The following is a 21,354-nucleotide window of genomic DNA, read 5'->3' on the forward strand; positions in this document are numbered from 1 at the left end:
TTTCTTACCACCAGGTTATCAAGGAAGGGTGTGAGTATATTAATCTAGAAACCTTTCAGGTATATAATACCACATGTACTTCTAAAACAATATTATTGCCTTTGCAATTCTGATGATTTTCCATTTGATTACTGTTTGATTACTTTTATCTCAATAAAAGTCTTTAAGGATGTATTTTGTTCTCAGTGTGAGTGTCCTTGTTATACATCTCGAGGGTCCTTGAAAACTCTGTGTAGCCTGATTCAGGGAAAAGAACCTTATTATCTTTTGATCAGATTATTTGGTGAGCCTATAACCCACATTGTATAAACAATATTATTAATCTCCTAAAATTAGGCAACACTGCCATGGTTAGTCCTTAGAAACATTACCAGTGTTACACAGGATGAGCAGATCATTTTAACTCAGGCTATGCCTACACTACCACGGTAAGCTGACCTACGCTATGCAACTCCAGCTATGTGAATAACTTAGCTGGAGTGGACATACATCAGGTCGAGTTACCGCGGGGTCTACACTGCGGGTGGTCAACAGGAGAAAATCTCCCATCGACTTACTGTATTCTTCCCATCAGAGGTAGAGTACAGGGGTCGACTGGAGAGCTATCTGCAGTCAATCTGGTGGGTCTTTACTAGACCCGCTAAATCGACCAACGGTTGATCAATCTCAGATCCCGGCTGTAGTGTAGACCTGCCTTAACTCAGTTTCAGTATGCACTGTTCCTTTGTAGGTACATCTTTACATTTGTATCGGAAATAGATAAATGCTGCAAATATTGAGGTAATTTAATCATAAATACTAATTTAGCTATCTGAGAGACAAGGGAGGGTGAGGTAATATATTTTATTGGGCCAGCTTCTGTTGGTAAGAGAGACAAGCTTTGCATTTACACAGAGCTCTTCTTCAGGTCTGACTATCTGACATAATTGCGAAGGACAATCATTATACATTTTCCCTGCCTCTTCTATTTGATATAGCATTTTTGTCACTTCCTATCCCATATCTGTTCTGTCATTTTGCAGTATGCTCTTAAGAATGGCTACACTTTCAGGGTAGGTGAAATGATACCTGTATTCCAGTATGTGTCGTTTTTACAGTGCTTTCAGATCCTTCAGGTTTAAAACAATTATATGGGAAAACTATTATTGTGACTTATTTCAGGTTAAAAAAAATGCAATATATTGGAAACATCACACATTTTAGTTGTAAGCACACAAAGTATCAGTAATCTTGCACTTACCCAATTGACTGAATGCCATTTCTATAAGATTTGATGAAATAGTTTTTCCTTCCTTGCCTAGTGATATCAACCCAACCACCATCATTGTCTAGGATACCATAATGTATGGCAGCTCTACAAATGCTGGATTGCTAAAAAATGGAGCAAGAAAATCATTTCCGTGTCAGGTGAAACAATTATTTTCCATTGTACTTTAAATGTGAAAAGGCAGTTCTTCATTACAATTGTGTCCAATATGCAATATTTGCATTTGTTAAAGCTACTCAGCCTTATGCCTTGCAGTTCTCATTCCCATCAAACTATTCCAAAAGCCAGGGATCAGCCACTCCACCATTTTTTCCTGCCCACACTCCCTATTCTGGGGATTAGGAGGTTGAGTGGTGAGTCACTACATGAGGCCTTCACCACTTGGGGATTCCCCTACACAGAGGTAGCCAGTGAAACCACTTTTTGGCTGCTTGTGCCCTCAAAGTGAGGCAAAGCAGTGGGAGCATGATCCTGAATCCAGCCCTTACCAAACTTGGCATAGGTAGTATTATCGGCGGGGGCTGGAGCCTCCACAGGCATGCCTATTATGCTTAATGTAGTTGGGACAGCCACCACCCCACATGAAGAAAATGTCATTTTCCCATTACTGAGAATGAAAGCAGACATTTTCATAGTGTCTCTTGTTTCCTCCCTTTTGTTTTAGTGCCCAACAATGATATGCAACAGGATAAAGCTGGAGGACCAGATATTTAAAACTAAGGGTTAAATTTATACATCTAGACCCATATTCCAAAAAGCAGCCTATAAATATGCACCCTCAAAATCCTAAACAGCATTTGTACAGATTTACAGCTGTCTAAATGATCTGTACACACAAATCCTGCTTGTGTGGAAAAATGTGAGGTATTATATACCCAAAAATTACATGTTCAGAAGTGCAGGAACAAATCTAGACCAGGTTGAGGCTACCTTAACAATTTGCAGTAGGCTTTTTACTTTTCTGAGCATAGACTTCTTCAGAATGCATTCTTGCTGATAACACATTTTAGCTAATATTCCAAATTAAAAAGACAGAATTTCATTAATTATATCTATACTAAACTCAATTTAAAATATATATATATATGTATATATGTTTACCATTTCATAATGAACACTTCCAATCACTTTGCCCTTACTATCCAAGCAGCCAGCAGGACATTCATACCTGGAGATTTAAAATACAAATTAGTTTGAGATCCTATGATTGCAACAGAGGAAATATTTTAGTTATTTCAACTGTTATAACAACAGTTTAGAATAATCTGAGATAGGCAAACTGTAGAATGTATCATACCTATTGCAAGTTGTCCCTTTGCACTGGTCTCTTAGCCTTACTTCACAAGAAACAATCTGAGCTAAATAACAAAAAGCCAGTTTCATTAAAATGTCTTAGAATGCTTTTTGTACTACTTGGTTCAAATTAGATGGCACATAAAAAAATGCAAACTCCTTACACATTTGTTGTGTGCTTATTACTTCATTTCTCTCACTATCATCGCTCCTTGTAGAGCCTGCAGGTGAATGGGTCCTTGACCGACTTTGTGATGTCGTATCCTGTGCTTTGGATTGCTGCCGTTCAATCTCGTTGGTTTCCTCCTCTGGCTCATGAGGGGAGTAATGCCTGTCTGAACCCTCTGTTTTAGTGAATGAATGAGACAAATAACTTCTCAGAACAGATTTTAGTCCATTTTTGTAAACGGCACTGACATGAATGTGGAAACTTTTGTGAATATTCATACTTTTAATATTTTGTTTTCATGGAACACTTTAAAAAGATGAACAAAATGAAAAACTTGATCCTTCCATTGACTCATGGGATTCATCAGCTAGATGAATAGCTGATGTTTGGTAACATATACCACATACTTTATTGGTGTCTCACTTAGATGTTTGGCTCATTTTGTAGCACTGACAGCATAGTTTTACGTGTGAATGTGCTGGCAATATTTCTACTGCGGTAACTTCCCTCTGTCATAAGGGAATCCATAGACCAATAGTGGTATTTCTTCACATACTGCTACCTAACAAACCTTTTAAGTGCAGTTTGCTATGATTAAAGAAAGTGGGCTTCTAAATCTATATCCACCTGAAATTAGGCCCTTTTCTAGGTAAGTTAATCAGGATCCTAAATTTCAGAGGTGTTTACATCTGAGCGTAAGTCCCTTATTTAGGTACTCAACTGTGACCCAGATGAACAGCTGAAGAACTGTATTCAGTAATCTTACTTTTCAAAAGTATTAATATAAGTGACTTTCTGTATGCCCCACAGAACTGGGGCTGGTAGGAACCAGGACCCTGCAGCCCCAGCTGCACTGCTTCCTCTGGGGGGCTGCAGCCAGGGCCAGGGGCTGCAGCCAGAGCCATGCACCCCAGCCCTGTGCCATCCCGGGCTTGGCGGAACTGCAGCCAAGGCCGTGCACCCCAGCCCCATGGCTTCCCAGGGCCTGTAGCTAGGGCCACACACCCTCTTGCAGCTTCCCAGGGCCCTGTGCCCCCCCAACCCCACCGGACGGCGCTTGGCAGGGACTGCAGTGGGGGCTGCGCACCCCTGTCCCGCAGCTGGGCCAGCTCTGGAGCGGGGGCTGTGTGCCCCCCATGGCTGCACCACCGCTGCGGCCATTGGAGTCAGGGCTTGGCCTGTTAGTCGTCCCCCGTCGCCCCCTCATGGGACTCCATTCCTCCCCCCCGACCTAGCCCTGACCCCGGTTATTTGTAGTAAAGTATAGGCTCTGTGAATGTTTGTATATTGCCTGTGACCTATTTGTGACTTTTACTAAAAATAACCGTGAAAAAAATCTTAGCCTTACTCATCAGTAAGTGATGTAAACAATATGCAGTTGCATCCTGCACCTTCAACCATCACTGAAGTCAATGGAAACTCAGCACACTTAACTCTTCATAAAAAGGGCTCAGATTGTCACAACATCAGGCCTTTAATAGTTGCCTGAGCAAAATTATACAACAAGTATACAAAATTATATCTCCGCTGTCTAGAAGCATAATAAAGAGAGGAAAGAAAAATGTTACATTTATGATGTCCAACCACACAATCCAATTGCAGCTGCATTTGTTGAAATGGTACATACCCCTGTAGCAAAGATTTTCTCTGCAGCCCCCTCCAAAACTAGGTGGACAAGCAGAACAAGGGCGGCCATGTTTGTAAGGAGCATGACCCCACCAGTTGCCCCTTAAAAAGAAAAATGCTAATTAGTTAAAACATGCATAAATGTATTCATTGATAATATTAACATCATTTCAACATGTGGTCAAAGAAAATGAGGAAAAACTTGTTTCTATTTACATTGACACTTGAACTGTGATGTTGTTATAATAAATCAAGCCCCCTAAAGGGGTGTTTGACTTACAAGAGTCTGGGTTCAGTCACTGAGAAACTCATGAAGAGGAAATTGAGGCAGTAGCATGGTGCAGTGTTGGATCAGGTGAGACCCTGTTACTAATATACTACCTAAGCTAAATTCCTCCACCATAACTGAACGGGATTCCCACTGTCCTGGACTTCGGTCACCTGAAGGTACAATTTGACCCTAAGCATGGTAGGCTCTCTAAATGAGAAATCTATTGCTTATTTGGTAATGTTATACATCTGCTAAAATAATAATGGGGAGATACCTTTATTTTCCAGACAAAATGATACAACAAACCACAGTAAAGCTCTCTAACCCCAGAGCACTAAAAGAAAGGCCAGAAAACAAACAGCCTGTTTTTGCTTCATTCAGTTATGGCTTCATTAGAAACAAAGTATCTTTTTGTGGCTGTTCAGAAATAGAAAATTTAGCTTGATTTTCTCTGGGATTATTTTCTGGATTATGCAGTATTTTGCCCTTTCAGGATAAATTTTACATTAAGTGTTAGCCTACTGCATATACTTACTTGGGAGAATAATTGCACACCAAGTAGACTGCTTTTGGCCAGATCTGTCCCCAGATGTTCATATTATGACACAAGTTAATAGCACAACCTATCCTGCTACTTGTGGCCCATACCACCTAGATGACAGGAAACAAGAATACATGTGAAAATTAAATGAGTGATTAATACAAAACAAACATATCTATGAAACACTGAGCTAAAAAAATCAAATTACAAAAAAGCAGTAATGTTTCTCTCTCATACACATCTACTTTTGGACAGGGAAACACTCATCCATGGAGTTCAACTATTATTTAAAATTTGAACATTCAGTACCAAGGGTGATGTATATTGGTTGCTGTTGGTCAGATCTCTGGCTAGTATGAATCTGTGTTGTTCCAATGACATCAATAGAGTAATGCTGATTTTCACCAGCTGATGATATGGCCATTCAGTTATATCCCTTGTTACAAAGAACAATTTTATGTTGATGCATAAAGGCTTTACCAAAAAAAAAGCTAAACTGGGAGAAGTTGGGCTCTTACATATCACAGTTATGAACACAATGTAAGAACACAGAAGAAACTCAGAATTAGGTAGGTAGATAGATGATAGCCAATAATTGCTAGCAATTAACAAGCAAGCAATTAACACGAGTAATTAAACTATTAACAAAAGGCTTCATTCACTGAAAATACTCATGTCTACTACAGACCACAGATTTTAAACAATTAGGGAATTCGTGTCATTGCAGTTGAAAGGAAAGTTGTATTTCCTTCATTCAGCTGCTAAAACAACGCTCATTACAGAATTTTTAAAAGATTCTAAAAAACAAAGGCTGGAATTTTCAAAAGTGCTGAAGGGAGTTAGGTGCCCGACTCCCATTTAATTAAATAGGAGTTGCAAATCTCATTCCCGTAGGCCCTTTCACCATCCCAGCCTAAAGGCTCAGATCGATTCTGTGCAGAACCACCAGCACGTTAAAGGTATGTCTATGCCACACACTCCTTTCACTGGAGTATAGAGTACATACACTACATGCTCCCTTGGCCCTCCAGACAATAAACAGCATTGTAGACAGTGAGGCTTTGCTAAAGTGACTAAAGACATGCTTGAACACTGTGGGTGTATAACTTACATGGCTCTCTACATGCCCAAGCAGTGCCTCTCCCATCTACATTGCTATTTTTAGCAGGATGGCATCCCACTGCCACCCTGCTGCAGGAGTTTTTCTCCACCACAGGGAATGATCCTGGCAATGGGGAAAGACCCCAACAGCTCCCTGGAGCCTTTCTCTACTGCAAGAAAGTGCCAGAGCCTTTTCCCGCTGTAGAGAAAGACTCCAGCAGCAGGGACAGGCTCTGGAGGCTCCCCACTGCCAGGACAAGCTCTTATCATCACTGCAATAAAGGGCTTTGGCAGCAGGGAGCTGCTAAAATCTTTCCTCTCTGCCTCTCCTGCTAGAGCCTCTCTCTGACATGTGTAGCTACACACTACGGTGGACACAGCCTGCTTTTCACTGTGGTGGGTAGCTACATACATACTCTACACCAGTGGTGGGCAACCTGCGGCCTCCAGGCCGCACAGGGCCCATCAGAGTAATCCACTGGCGGGCCACAAGACAGTGTTTACATTGACCATCTGCTGGCACGGCCGCCCGCAGTTCCCAGTCACCGCGGTTCGGTGTTCCCAGCCAATGAGAGCTGCAGGAAGCAGGTGGTTTATTTCCTATAGGATGTTTGTTCCTGATTATTCATAGGACAAATCTCTTCTTTCTTTTCTGCACTATAAATTTCTACTGCACATGAAACTCCCCTTGATGTCAACCGGCTAACTCCAGAATATGCAATCTGCAAAGTGGACTTGAAAAGAGGATTTTGCAAGTAGTGGATGAAATTCACACAACTGCGCCCCCATTATCCCAGAGAACTTGGGCTTTGTGGGGAATCCTCGCATAGGTTGAGAGGGTGGAATTCTCACTCTCTCACCCGTACATCCCCAAGCTGCAGGATGTCCAGAGATATGCAGCATAACCCCACTCCATACCACCTATTGTGTTGATTTACAGCCAGTGATGAATTCTGTAGACCCAAACCTCCTTCAGTGGAACATATTTGGCTAACCTTAAACTTAACAATAAGTTAAATTCTAAGTCCTTACCCAAAGTGAATGGATAAGAGTAGAGACTGAGTGAAAAGTTAGTAAGGACCATAGACTTTGGCTCCCAAGAATGATAGGAACATAGTGCTTCCACATTTTCCTTCAGGTATTTCTCTAATGCTGTCCTCCTGAGGCACCATGGGATTACAACTGTGAAAAACAGGAATAACTTTGTGGTAAACCAAACACACATACCTGTGTATAATGAGTGCAAACAGGACCAGAACATCTGTAAGGACAATAGGGATTGCATTCCTGAGGATAAGGGTAGGTGAAGTCTCTCACTTCATCATACCATGCTTGGACATGAAATGTTGGAGGCCTGTATCTATAAAAAACCAACAATGTTTAATAAAATTATAGCCTCTATAGAACAACCCTGAAAAAAAAAGTATCTTTCATCACTCTGATTTTAAATAAGAAATAGATTTCCTTATGATTCAAAATTGTTTGAGATAAAATGGTATTTTAAACTACCTTCCCCAATGTGCCCCCAAATTCTGCCCAATTGATGGAAGAAGGCTTGCAGGTCCATGTTCCCATAGACAAGTTTCAGCCCAGGATTCTGCAGATCTCTCCAGCTCTACATCCCACACCTATGATTCAAGAGAAAAAAAGATAGGCACGACCTGAGATATATTTTGTGGCTATTTCATGTATCTGAAAAGAATCTCACCAAAACTATTTTTGTTTTAAGTTTCTTGTTTTTCAATTAAAAAGGCAGCTTTAAATAGCTTGTCCCCTATTTGGGTTATGTAAGAAAAAACTTCCTTATAAAACCATGAAGTAATAGAAATATTTTCACAGTATTAAAAAATGTCTTTTCCCCCCATTTAAACAATTGCAGCAGCATTGTGCGGTGCAGGAAAGAGAAACTACGAAATTGACAAGCTCACTTCAACTTTCTGGGCTGAATTATATTTTCTGTTTTGTGAAATTTCTTGCATAGTGGAAGGCAGAATTCTTAGCCAAAAGGATATTATCCAACACACTTTCAGCATAAGGGGTTTCCCCCCCGAGTCCCACAGTTTATCTGAAATGAAGGGTTTTTCTCCTCCTTTTTCATAATCAGCTTTTGTAGAAATAACATACAATTCAAACATCTACTTGAGGAATAGTGCAGGCTTCCAGAATCTAAACAAAATGACTGACTTGGCTGTATGATGAGGCTGGTAAAATAGGTTATGTTCAGCATGTGAAGCAATTCACTATGCCACTAAGTGGAAAATATTTCTGTCCATTCCAAAGTGTTTTAGAAAGTAAAATAAACTGATATATGAATTATGGTCTGTTTATCACAGTGTCCTTTAGAAGCAATTGTCGGAGTAAGCTTATTGCTGAGAGGCAAACAGAAGCTTGGAAGTTTCCCTCTCCTTCCAACCATATATGAAAACTCACCTTTTCTCTGATACACATCACCAGTAGAGACCACATCTTACTATGTTTGTACTGTCTGTACTGCACTAACCAGGCAATATTAATTTTAGAAGAGGCTTTTTTCAAAGTTGAGCAGGTATCTCCTCTTTTAGTTCAAGCACCATAGTAATGCTGCCTGACTTCTATCTCTGACCGGGTAGTTTCAGAAACATCCTCTTTTTCAGACAACCAAAAGCTCAGCACATTTGAGGCAGTACTGGATTTCTTAATCAATACCAGCTGTCTGTGAGAGGTTGCTTCCAAGATACGGGAAGTGCGCAACATTCTCTAGAGGGTTATCCGTAGGTCTGTATTGCTGGTGCTGGCAATTGTGCAGCAGGAGCTTGCTGATGGAGGCCTTTTGTCTTTTGAATGTTTTGTGTCAGTCCCATTTTCTGGGATACTTCAGCAAAGACATCGATGAAAATCTATTTCTGAGTGAGCACTCAGTACAGCATTATCCGCATGCTGAAGCTCAACGGCTGAAGTCGATGATGTTTTGAGTCTGGATTGGAAGTGGCCAATGTTGAACAGCCTGCCATCCATTCAGTAGATTCGCTGCACTCCTACCAGGATCTTATCAGTAAGGCTAAGTTCACACATATTTTTAGCAAAAATCACAGACAGGTCATGGGCAATAAAGAAAAAATCATGGAAGCCCATGATCTATCCATGACTCTTACTAAAAATGTGCATGACAAAATGGGGAGCTGTGGGTTCCCCGGGGGCCTGGCTGGGAGCTGCAAGGCATCCCCGCCACCTGTGGTTCCCAGCTGTGGGGCACCCCCAATGCCCCTCCAGGGCATCCTGGCTGCCCGCAGCAGCTCCAAGCTCCAGGGGCACCCTGACTGCCCGTGGTGGCTCCAAGCTCCCCTACCCATGGTGGCTGGGAGCTTGGGGCCCTGCAGTTCCCAGCCACCACAGGAATGGGGGGACACTGCGGGCTCAAGTCACAGAGATCTCTGGAAGACACAGAATCTGTGACTTCCATGACAAAATCGTAGCCCTACTTATCAGTGATCAAACAAAGCACTGCAGCAAGGAAGATGGAAAAAAGAGTGTTTAGGCAGTGACACAGCCCTGCTTGATGCCTGTATTAACCCTAAAAGGAGATGTAATAGATACATTACAGTGGATCACCACTTGCATGTCAACATGAAGGAGATGAAGAATGGTGCAAATTTTGGTGGACATCCATACTTAAGAAAGATTTTCCACAATGCTTCCCTGTTAAGGGCATCAAAGGCTTTTGTCAGGAAAATGAACACCAGGTATAGTGGTCTGTGCTGTTCTCTAAATTTTTCCTGCAGCTGGTGAGCAGTGAAGATCATGTCAATAGTGCCTCTAGATGGTCTAAACCCACACTGAGATTCAGGTAGAATGTCTGCAGCAAGAGGAAGACGATGCTCCAGGAAAAGTCTTGAAAGAACCTTTCATGAAGTTGCTAACAGATAGATAGCTGTATAATTTCCACAGTCAGATTAATCTCCTTTCTTGAAAATCATCACAATCATAGCATCTCTAAATTCATCTGAGATTTTCTCATGGTTCCAGATTTTCAGAACAAGAGTGGGTAGCCGTGAGGTGAGTTCCTCTCCCCTGCGCTTATAAATTTCTGCAGGGATTCCATTGACTCCAGATGCTTTGTTGTTCTTCATCTTCTTAATAGCTCCATACATTTATTCCAATAGCTCCACACTTATTCTGAGTTCATGATTGGGTGTTGTGTGATGCAGATGAAGACACTGACATCAATAGCAGAGTCCTGATTGAGAAGATCTTCAAAGTGTTCCTTCCTGCACGCACTGACAGCTTCCATTTCTTTGATCAACTTCCCTTCATCCTTAGATCTCAGAAGGGTTGACTCCCAGACACATGGGCCACATATAGTTTTAACGGCATTAAAGAAGCCAGGCATATCATGAGTTTCAGTGAGAAGTTGAAGCTCATGCGATTTATCCAGCCACCAACTGTTCTTCATGTTGCAAATTCTTTTTTGGACCTCTGCCTTTGCTTGTTGGTGAACTGACTTCTTTTGCACAGACTTGATGTTGTTCTGCCAGACACAAAAGGCCTTGTTTTTCCGATTGATAAAGATTTGTTATCTCCCGATCATTTTCAACGTTCACAAGAGGTTTCATAGTAGAGAACCCTAGCACATCTTTAGAAGCACCGAGGATGCTAGATTTGAGGGCATCCCAGGTGCTGCTGAAACATTCTAGTTGTCTTTTTTTGAGATTTGTCAGTTTTTCACTGAGGCATTGGCGGAAAAGGTCACACTTTGTTGGATCCTTGAGTGCCTCTATGTTGATTTTTCTGTCTGCATCATTTCCATTGCAGCCATCATTTAGGGGCCAGTCTGATGGTCATGATCGAGCAATGAGGCAATCATCAGTCATTGCCTCCAGTCATAGCTTGAGTAATACGGACATCTTTGCAATCCCGGGCCCAGACAATGACACTGTCAACCAAATGCCAGTGCTTAGATTGTGGATGTTGCCATGATGTCGTGCATTTGTTTTGCTGGTGGAACACAGAGTTAGTGACAACAAGTTCATATTCTGTACGTTTGGTCAGAAGAAGGATACCATTTGAATTGACCTTCCTTGCTAATCATTCTGTTCCATAGTTTCGACTCCCATCTGACTCTAGCATTAAAGTTTCCAAGAAGGATGACCCGATCTGTCACTGGTAAACCAGAGAGGACTTGATCAAGGCTGGTGCAGAATTCTTCTTTGGCATCATCATCAAGTGCCAGGGTATACGCATTTATAACAGTAGCATATTGGTTCACTGTGAGTTTCTATCAAAGAATCATAAGATGTTCATTGATTCCAACAGGGAGCTCATTAAGTTGGTTGACAAGTTCAGTTTTGATGCCAAATGCAACTCTGTGTGAGTTTGATATTCTGCTTCAGGTTTTCCTTTCCCAAAGAAGGTATATCCACTTTCTTGTTCCTTGAGCTGTCCCACTCCTGCTCGTTGGCTTTCACACAGGGTAGCGATATTGATGTCATATCACTTTAGTTCTTGGGCCACAATTGTGGTACGACACTCTGGATGATCAGTATTACTTTGGTTCGTGAGAGTTGTGACATTCCAAGTCAGATTAAATTACTTTGCTGATTTTGACCGCTACAAGATGATTCCTCTGGACGTGGTAATCCAAATGGGAGGTGTGAGCCAGGCTATGTTTGGAGCACATTTTCTAGCCCCGTCCCCATGTGGGGTGAGCAGAGCGGATCCTAAAAAGGACTGCTCATTCAGTTACAGCTGCCAAAAATGCACTCCTGCCTCATCCGAGTGTTTAAAGGCCATCTTGTAACTGCCGCCTCCATGTCAGTTTATGACTTGGAGCTCCCAGACATCACAATCCTGCTCCCGTCGCCATTAGCTGGTTACTAAAGGACCTGAGGTATGTCCTGGTAGATAGTGGTTCCATGAAAGACACCTGTGCATGGATTCTTTTAATATGAAGAACTGTTGCACACCAGTTTCCCCACAGATTTTTGATGAGACAAGATCCTAATCAAATGGCAAGGAGACCAAGACAATTGGAGATCTTGCTTCACAGCAGCCTTCACAGCCATTGAGGATATTAGTGTCGACCTCCACCTCATTTGCTGTCTTTAACCATTACTCTTATCAATATGCCCATAAGATATAAGACATACCCATATGCCCATTTTAAGGGTAAATTTGGGCCCCCAAACTGTAGCGTTTATTGTAACAGAATCAGGATACTAATGATGGAACAGACCTTTCAAGTAATCTAGGGGAAGATCCCAAAACCCACTGAAATCACTAGGATACTTTTTCCTATTGAACTCAGTGGGATTTGCGTCAGAAGTCCTTAGTCTACCACTTTGTCAAGGCAGGGTTATCATACATGCATTTGGTCCTGTCTAAACTTAAATGTCATAAGTGCTAGGATTCCTTCCCTGTCCTTGAGAAAATATCTACTAGACCTTGCAGTCAGGAAGTTTTACCTGACTTTAAGCCTAAATCTTCTCTCTTCTTTTTGACCTATAGATCCTAGTTACAGCTGTGTATGCCACTATAAATATCTTCTATTCCTTCTTATTGTATCTGCCCATCAAAAATGGGTAGACTGTCATGTTTCCACTACACAGAGTTAGCTCTTTTAATCGTGCCTTTTAAATCATAAGAACATAAGAATGGCCATAATGGATCAGACCAAAGGTCCATCCAGCCCAGTATCCTGTCTACTGACAGTGGCCAATGCCAGGTGCCCCAGAGGGAATGAATCTAACAGGTAATGATCAAGTGATCTCTCTCCTGCCATCCATCTCCACCCTCTGACAAACAGAGGCTAGGGACACCATTCCTTACGCATCCTGGCTAATAGCCATTAATGGACTTAACCTCCATGAATTTTTCCAGCTCTCTTTTAAACCCTGTTATAGTCCTAGCCTTCACAACCTCCTAGGGCAAGGAGTTCCACAGGTAGACTGTGAGCTGAGTGAAGAAGAACTCAACGGCAGTACAGTTTATGTAGCATTCTGAGATGGCAGCATGACTTGGTAATGGTGCAGCTTGAAAGTCACCACACTGTGCTTTTGCTAGTGCATTGTGACAATGCTACTACATTCAAGTCTGCTCAGAATTTTGCTATATTTAGATTTAGTTCAGTGAACGTGAACATGGCTGGTTCAAGCTGTTTTGTATATTTTCTGAACTGTGTGCCCAGTCCAAATTTAAATCCAAACTGCATCAAAACAATTACCCATATGGATGGTCTTATTAAATGGATCTAAGGGATGCGCTTTACACTAATACAAACATAAAGTGTAATCTTCTTTTCTGAAAATCTCCAGAATAGTCTGTCTCCAAGGCAAACTAAGTTTCATTTTATTCTTTAAAGAACCACTCAAACTATATTAACGTTCTATTCTGAAGACCTCATAATGTCTTCTTCTTTAAAAGCAGTTAGTCACACAGAAAAGGATTTTACCATCTTCCTTTTCAGAAGTTTCAAGTACTTTATGCAGTTAATCCAAAATCAAATTCTGATTCACTGCTAGATCTAATCTAGTTAGTCTGTCTGTTGGCGAGCAAGACCTAAAGCTGAGGCTTAAGTGACTTTTAAGTGAATTTTCTGCAGAGAATGATAAAATGTATCCATCCAGAGAGCTGCAAGAACAGTCTCTGATGAAAACATTTTATTAATTGTCACCGCTGATGACAGATGAACAACTGTACTCCAGGGCACTGTTGAGATTGGATAGTCTTCAAAAAGTTTCTGAAATGTTTCCATTTTTCAAAAGGCTTTCTGGCCAGAAGGTATAGTGCAGTCTTCTCATCTCTTCTTTGTCCACATTAAAAAATATCCTCTCTATTCCACCAAAAATAGGAATGTACAATTCTTCCTGCTCTTAGACTACATCTTCAGCTGCAGTTGAGAAACACTCTGCACGGCTGAATAGAGCGGGCACAAAGAAGGCCTGTGCAGACTCCCAATCTTAGGACAGCTCTCTCCTGTTCCAGGCTCCTGGATTAGGTTGCTCTAACTTGCACTAGCTGCCAACAGACTCTAGGAAACATTCAAGTACCAGTGGAATACTGAGGCTCAGGGATGCCTTAGGCATGCCCCCCAGCCAAAGCTCATACTGCAGCAGCAGGACAGTAGTGGTTTAAGAGCCATTGCAGGAGCTCTATTCCAACTGAGGATCCATCTATGCATGTGAGATCCTCTAAGGCCTGAGTCTACAGGGTTAGGGCTGGTCTGTTGTGGCAGAGCAGCTGAGAACAGCCAGAGTGTGTCATAGGATTGGGGCCTCAAAGTTTCATAATGGGCCACATTCTGAGGCCTATTGATACATAACAACTCTCGGTTTTTATGTTGCAGGGGTTAAAGCTGTGGCCTTGGGGTAAAAGATCCCTGGATCATGGTTTTTATATTAGCAGATGGTGCCTCCAACTGGAAATCTCCAGAAAAACAAACAAACTGCACAATAAAGGGGGAACATCACAATTCTGTAGTCAGATTGGGATTTTGAAGTTATCAAATGGTATATGCCACAAAGTGGCACATTTATTAGATATAGGTGGAGAGGATGAGGAATTCATTTTATGTCTGGGTACACCTAGAACTTGAAAGGCAGTACAAAACCCTTACCTATGGTAGACAAAATGTACAGTTTTACAATCTTACTTAACAGTAACTTGTTCAGTTTTAGAGCTAGTTTACAACCATCTTAATTAGAACCTGTTCCAATATCTCTGTAACTATCTTTAGAGCACATACAAAAGCATGTTTACTTCCTTACTAATTAGGTACTCCATTTCAGGAAGTGGTCAACTCACTGATTTGGGTCATCACCCAAGAGAAAGTCTGTATGTTATTTATCATCAGACCTTTACTCAGCTGCCAACCTTAAGCTCAGTTATTGTTCATAGCAGGCGTCGACAATGCAAACAGGTGCAGAGAAGGATGGATACGACTATCGTAATCTTTTGGCGATGTGGTGGGGTCAAAATGAATTGCTGGAAAATAGAAAGAGACAGTTGAAGGTGCTTATCCAAGAAAGGTACTTGATTTCATTAAGAGGATTCCACGAGTGACTAGCCCATGACCTCAGTCTTCTGTCCTAACATGTGTCTTCTCTTTTGGGAAGCAATGTGCTAAAAGGAGACAAGCCACTTTATCCTATTTCTTGGTTCTTACCTAACTTGGTTTCTCTTCTTGGAAGTGCTGGTGTGGACCAATCAAATGGTGTCCCATACTTCTTGCTAAGATTTGAAATGTCCAATGAAAAAGAAGGTCATCCTCTCGCGCAATCCAATTAGGGAACAGGACATCAGCTTTTGAGTTCTTGCAACGGCGACTGCAATTTTCCAGTCTCTCTGAGTAACATCTTGTTACACCAGCTTGTGTAAGATAACCAGTTAGGCTATAACTGTTGGTACAAGCATCTTGGGACATACCTTGAACAGCGGCTGGCTTGCTCGGGTCAGCAATTTACCTCCACAAGTTGCTTTGCGTGGGCCTGTTTGTGGAGCATACCATGGCCAATTTTTCAGTTATGCTTGCTCAACTTGCAGTTGCTCCATCGACACTATGCTAGCTGATGAACTGTCCAATTTAACATTCATATAATGTATATAAATTTCTCCATATTCTTTGATGCTCTTTAAACTTGTTTTAACAGTCCATTATGCAATGCAAAGTCACTTCAAGAACTGTTGTTCTCCAGTGAGCCAGAACAGCTGGATAAATCTTCCATCTTTGTTTTCCTTGTTTTAACATCAATGTAGAATCTTAGTATGTATGGCTGAGCTGAGTCCATATACTATTAATAAAACAGTTCAATTTCTGATTATTACACTCTGTGATCAAGTGTTTTTATACACACACTATTTGGTTTCAGTTCTTTTATTTACTGCCTCTTTCAGCACAAATGTATTTCACTAACTCAATAGCAAAAACATGCTTGATTGCGAACATCACTTAAACTAAAAAAGCGAAACAAAAAACACAATATAAATGCAATCTCTTTCTTTCTTCGCCAGTTTGCCTGTGAGGTCATTAAAGTTTACAATATTTTGTCCAAAGCTGTATCACTTACAGTTGATTTCCCTTTTATATCATAACATTAAATTCTATCAAGTTGCCCATTTTACTGCTGTATCTGGCACATCACATGATATCAATGTTTGATATTAATTTAATATGATTTTAATTCATTCATTGACACAATAAAAGATTAAATGAGCTGTCCTGAGGAAAAATCATGACTAAAATTTATATTAAAAATAGGCAATTTTTTGGCAGATAATCATTTTTTAAATGAAACCTGGTCATAAAGAAAATGTATGTGGCACTGAGCTGAGGAAACATCTGGAGCCAACCAGAAAACAGAGAGCCTATGGTTATAAACTTTGCTTCTGCAGCAAATAAAGCCAAATTCCTTTTCTTTTTCCCTTCCAAATACACACACCACTCATGAAGTTACTCCAGAGAATTCAGGAGTTCAAGTACAGGAACTCCTCACTTAATGTTGTAGTTATGTTCCTGAAAAATGCGACTTTAAGCGTAACCATGTTAAGTGAATCTGATTTCCCCATAAGACTTAATGTAAATGAGGGGATTAGGTTCCAGGGAAATTTTTTTCACCAGACAAAAGACTATATTATATATATATATATATACACACAAAGTATAAGTTTTAAACAAACAATTTAATACTGGTACACAGTGATGATGATTGTGAAGCTTGGTTGAGGTGGGGGAGTCAGAGGGTGGGATATTTCCCAGGGAATGCCTTACTGCTAAATGATGAACTAGCAATTGGCTGAGCTCTCAAGGGTTAACTCTCATACTCTACAAGGCAGCAGAAAAGGACGGAGGCAGACAGAGACACACACCCTGTGTGTGTTTAAGAGATAGAGATGTGCATTTCCCCTTTAAGTATGAAGAGTGGGGTCAGAAGTACACTGCATTGTTAATTAGATCAGCAAGCTGAGACTGGACCACAGCTGCTGCCTAAGGCAGCAGCTCCCTCTGTCTGTCCCCCCGCTCTATGAAAGATGGGGTAAGCGGGGTGCAGGAGCAGGGGGGAGGGGGACACCCTGACATTAGCCCCTCTCTTCTTCCCCCCCTCCCCCAGCAAGCAGAAGTCTCGGGGAGCAGCTCCAAGTCAGAGGGCAGGAGCAGCACATGGCAGTGGGGGGAGGGACAGCTGAACTGCAGCAATTGGTAGCCTGCTGAGCAGCTGCTGCACAGGGAACTTAGGGGAGTGGGGAGCTGATAGGAGGGAGCCAGGGGGGCTGTCGGTCCACCCTGGCTCCAACCAACCACCAGCTAGCTGCAACAGGCTGCTCTTCCTGCAAGCAGTGGACAAAGCAGGCGGCTGCCAAACAACACTAGAATGACACTGCACAACTTTAAACGAGCATGTTCACTAATTGATCAGCAACGTAACAACGAAACAACGTTAACTGGGATGACTTTAAGTGAGGAGTTCCTGTAATTCTCCTCTGTGTTCTTTATGGGAGAAGGCTTCAGCCATCTGCTTCCATAGTGCTCCCATTTAAAATAAATACTATAATATAACCCCCACACGATAAGTGGTCTGTGAGGATTGAATCTAAGTACCAAAAGCACCATCTACCATCTGAGTTAAAAACTGACACACTCTTATTCTCTGTGTGGATCAACCAGTAGAAGAGGACAGTGCACGTAGCTACCATAACACATTGACAGAAAAGTATGGTGATTTTCTTGTCTATCAGATGGTTTCATTCAGTTAATGGATTCTTTTGGAAAGGAGAGAGGGAGGAATTGTGGAGAAATGGTGGCCAATACATTAAGACCATGGCCCCTTCCTAGCTGAAACTGTGTTCTTGACATCAGGCAGAGCTACCCATTTACAGTTCACTGAAAAAGTACCTCTACTTCTCCATCAAAACAAAAAGAATTAATAGGAAGGTGTTTTTTATTTAATTTATTCTTGCTCTGGGCACTTTACAACAATTTCACATAAAATTATATCTTACATGGACATATTATTACACATTCAGTGAAGTTAACAAAATTATCCAGAAAACACAAAAGAACTAAGCTTCTTAATAACAGTATCTATTGTCAGTCTCTCTCTCATTATTCCACCACATCCCTATTTGCCAGAAATAAGAGTTACAACCAGGAAAATTAATCCAAACTAACTAAAGGTGTGAATGTGAAGTAGATTCGGTCCCTGTGAAGATGATGTTATTGAAAATTAAATTGATCTAAATTTGGTTTAGCTTAATTCATCCTGAAATTGAATTAAACTAAACTAAATTAAGGCTGCTTTAATTTTGAATGAGGGTTTTCACACAGGGCTTTAATGCAGTTTAACTAATCCACTTCAAATTCACACCTTTAGTTAATTCCAATTAATTTTCTTAGGTGTCCCCCTGTAGACAAGCCTTCAGATTTTTTCTTTTTCTGGTTCACGTCAGAACTCATATGGCATTCAGGAAGAAGACAAACATTATACTGACTCAGGCCAGGTCTACACGAGGAATTACATCAGTACAGCTATGTCTCTCAGGGGTGTGAAAAATCCACACGCTGAAGAGACCACACAGGATCTTGTTCTTACACCTGTCTGGACAAGACTCTTTTTAAGCGGATACATATATATATTGGTTTGGGGGTTAAGCAGAAAAACATAGCCTGCAAAGTTGCTGGTGGCTATTGATGCAAAATCTACTTTAGTAATAGGTCTGCAAAGAGAATACAAAGGTCAAAAACTTATATGACTGCAATGCATGGGAATTCATCCTCAGAGTGGCGTGTTTCCATGGAAACCAATCGTGTGAAGCAACTTCTCTATTCAAAATTAAGGTATTAGGAATATCAATTTAATCAGACTCTTGAACTGGACCTTCAAAGCTTGTTAATAGTGAATGGATAGCTTGCCAAATTTTGCTTTTGTCTATGACTAACATGAAGCCAATCCAGGTTGTGTTGAAGTCTATGGGAATTTTGCCATTGATTTCAGTAGCACCAGGTGGATAAGAGGAACACCTTTTCATTACTACTATTCAGAACCCAAGATGTGAATTTTAAAACCGACTGATATAACTGAGAGGACAGGTGCTAAAAGAGGATTGGACTTTAAAAATTAATTTCCAGAAGTTGGGACAGAGTCATTCAGCAATCCCAGTCAATCAGTTACCTGTTGGTCTAAAGCCTAGGAGACCAAACATTCGAGTTCTAACACCCCTAACATAGCCCTGGCTCAATATTCAACAATGACCTGTAATAATGATTCTCTTCACAGCAACTATTCTAAGGTCTGGCAGCTGTGTGTGCAGCCACTTGTTTTCATTTCTTCCTGTTGCTACCATGTGGTCGTATAGCTGTATAGGGCAGCCAGTGCTTAATTTGTGTCAGGGCTTGTCAGGTCTGACCCTGGCACCTCCAGGCTCAGCAGTTCAGAGCCCCAGCACAACTGAGCTCGCTGCATCAGTTATGAAAGTAAAAAATTGCTTGAGCCCCAGCATCCAATTGCTTGAGCTCCAGCACCTCTTTCATTACAAATTTAGCACTGAGGGCATCCTTTTTGTAAGTCAATGGGCAGAATCCCCAGCCAAAGAAGATTAATAACACTGACCAGTGGCAGAGTTTCAATCCCTTTCCTTAGGGCTTGCTTTTATTGATTTATAAAAAAGAAGTTACATACAAACAAAGACACTCAGAACAATGGGTCCTAATTGATAGAGACCCTTCCAGCTTTTTAGTCAGCTGAGAGAAGAAGGAAAAAAAACCATACCCTTCTTCCCAAGGAACCATTTACACAGCCACTTTCCCTCTGCAGTCATGCCCTCATCATTGATCACCCATGTGACAAGCAGGGATCTGAGTTAACCTTTCATGCATGAGAACTGTGCAGCATCTCTTTACCTTGTAACACCTTCAAACAGAATCCCAAAGCACTTTCTAGTGGGATGCAGAATACCAAAATAACATTTTACACAGCTAGATAGAAATTCACATATTCAGGGAAAGGAAAAAAGGCATAAAGCAGTATGTTGAAGCTCTGTTTAATGCCTGTTTTGTTTCAGTCTTCACTAAAAAGAAAGATGGTGATCAGATACTCAATTCAATTAATATTAACAACCAGGGTGATGGAACACAAGCCAAAATAAGGAAAAAATAGGTTAAAGAATATTTAGATAAGTTAGATGCATTAAACTCTGCAAGACCTGATTAAATTCACCCTAGGGTAATGAGGAGCTAGCAGAAGCAACCTAGTAACCATTAGCAAATGTCTTTGAGAACTCATGGAGGACAGGTGAAGTCCCAGGGGACTGCAGAAAGGCAAACATAATACCTATCTTTAAATAGGGGAAAAAAGGGAATTCAGGGAATTACAGATGGAATTCAATAAAGACAAGTACTACTCTTAGGGATCAACAATCAAATGTACAACTACAAAATAGGGAATAACGGGGTAGGCAGTACTACTGCTGACAAGGATCTGGGGGCTAAAGCATAACACAAATTGAATCTGAGTCAACAACATGAGAGTTGCAAAAAAAGGCTAATGTCATTCTGGGGTGCATTAACAGGAGCATCATATGTCAGAGACAGGAGATACTTCTTCTACTGTACTCAGCACTGGTGAGGCCTCCGCTGGAATACTGTGTCTAATTCTGGGCACCACACTTTAGAAAAGATGTGGACAAACTAGGGAGTGGCCAGAGGAAAGCAACAAAAATGATCAAAGATTTAGAAAACCTGATCTATGAGGAAAGGTAAAAAAAAAAAAGGGGGGTGGGGGGGGGATTTAGTCTTGAGAAAAGAAGACTGAGGGAGGATGCGATAAGTACTCAACTGTATTAAGGGCTGTTAAAAGAGGATTGTTATCAATTGTTCTTCATGTCCACTGAAGGTAGAACAAGTAGTAATGGGCTTAAATCTGCAGCAAGGGAGATTTAAGTTAGATATTAGGAAAAACTTTCTAACTGTAAGAATTGTTAAGCACTGGAGCAAGCTTCCAAAGGAGGTTGTGGAATCCCTGTCACTGGAGGTTTTTAAGAAGACGGTTGGACAAACATCTGTCAGGGATAGTCTAGATCAGTGCTACTCAAAGTGGTGGTCCGCGGACTGGTGCCGGTCCGCA

At 41.2% G+C, this 21,354-nt stretch overlaps 1 protein-coding gene across 2 annotated transcripts in view; it reads right to left on the reverse strand.

Annotated features, from left to right (window-relative positions):
• The window catches only part of CRISPLD1 (cysteine rich secretory protein LCCL domain containing 1), a 64,794-nt gene that overhangs the window by 22,175 nt on the left and 21,265 nt on the right, over positions 1-21,354 (reverse strand). For both annotated transcript variants that reach the window (XM_073330771.2, XM_073330772.2), the window contains exons 3-10: positions 7,778-7,896; positions 7,496-7,628; positions 5,162-5,277; positions 4,357-4,457; positions 2,725-2,904; positions 2,565-2,625; positions 2,369-2,435; positions 1,241-1,371 (exon numbers count right to left, since the gene is read on the reverse strand). In XM_073330771.2, the coding sequence (XP_073186872.1) occupies positions 1,241-1,371; positions 2,369-2,435; positions 2,565-2,625; positions 2,725-2,904; positions 4,357-4,457; positions 5,162-5,277; positions 7,496-7,628; positions 7,778-7,896 (908 nt within the window). The remainder of the gene's footprint in view (positions 1-1,240; positions 1,372-2,368; positions 2,436-2,564; positions 2,626-2,724; positions 2,905-4,356; positions 4,458-5,161; positions 5,278-7,495; positions 7,629-7,777; positions 7,897-21,354) is intronic.

The sequence above is a fragment of the Lepidochelys kempii genome, chromosome 2, assembly GCF_965140285.1.
Source record: "Lepidochelys kempii isolate rLepKem1 chromosome 2, rLepKem1.hap1, whole genome shotgun sequence".
Classification (NCBI taxonomy): domain Eukaryota; kingdom Metazoa; phylum Chordata; order Testudines; family Cheloniidae; genus Lepidochelys; species Lepidochelys kempii.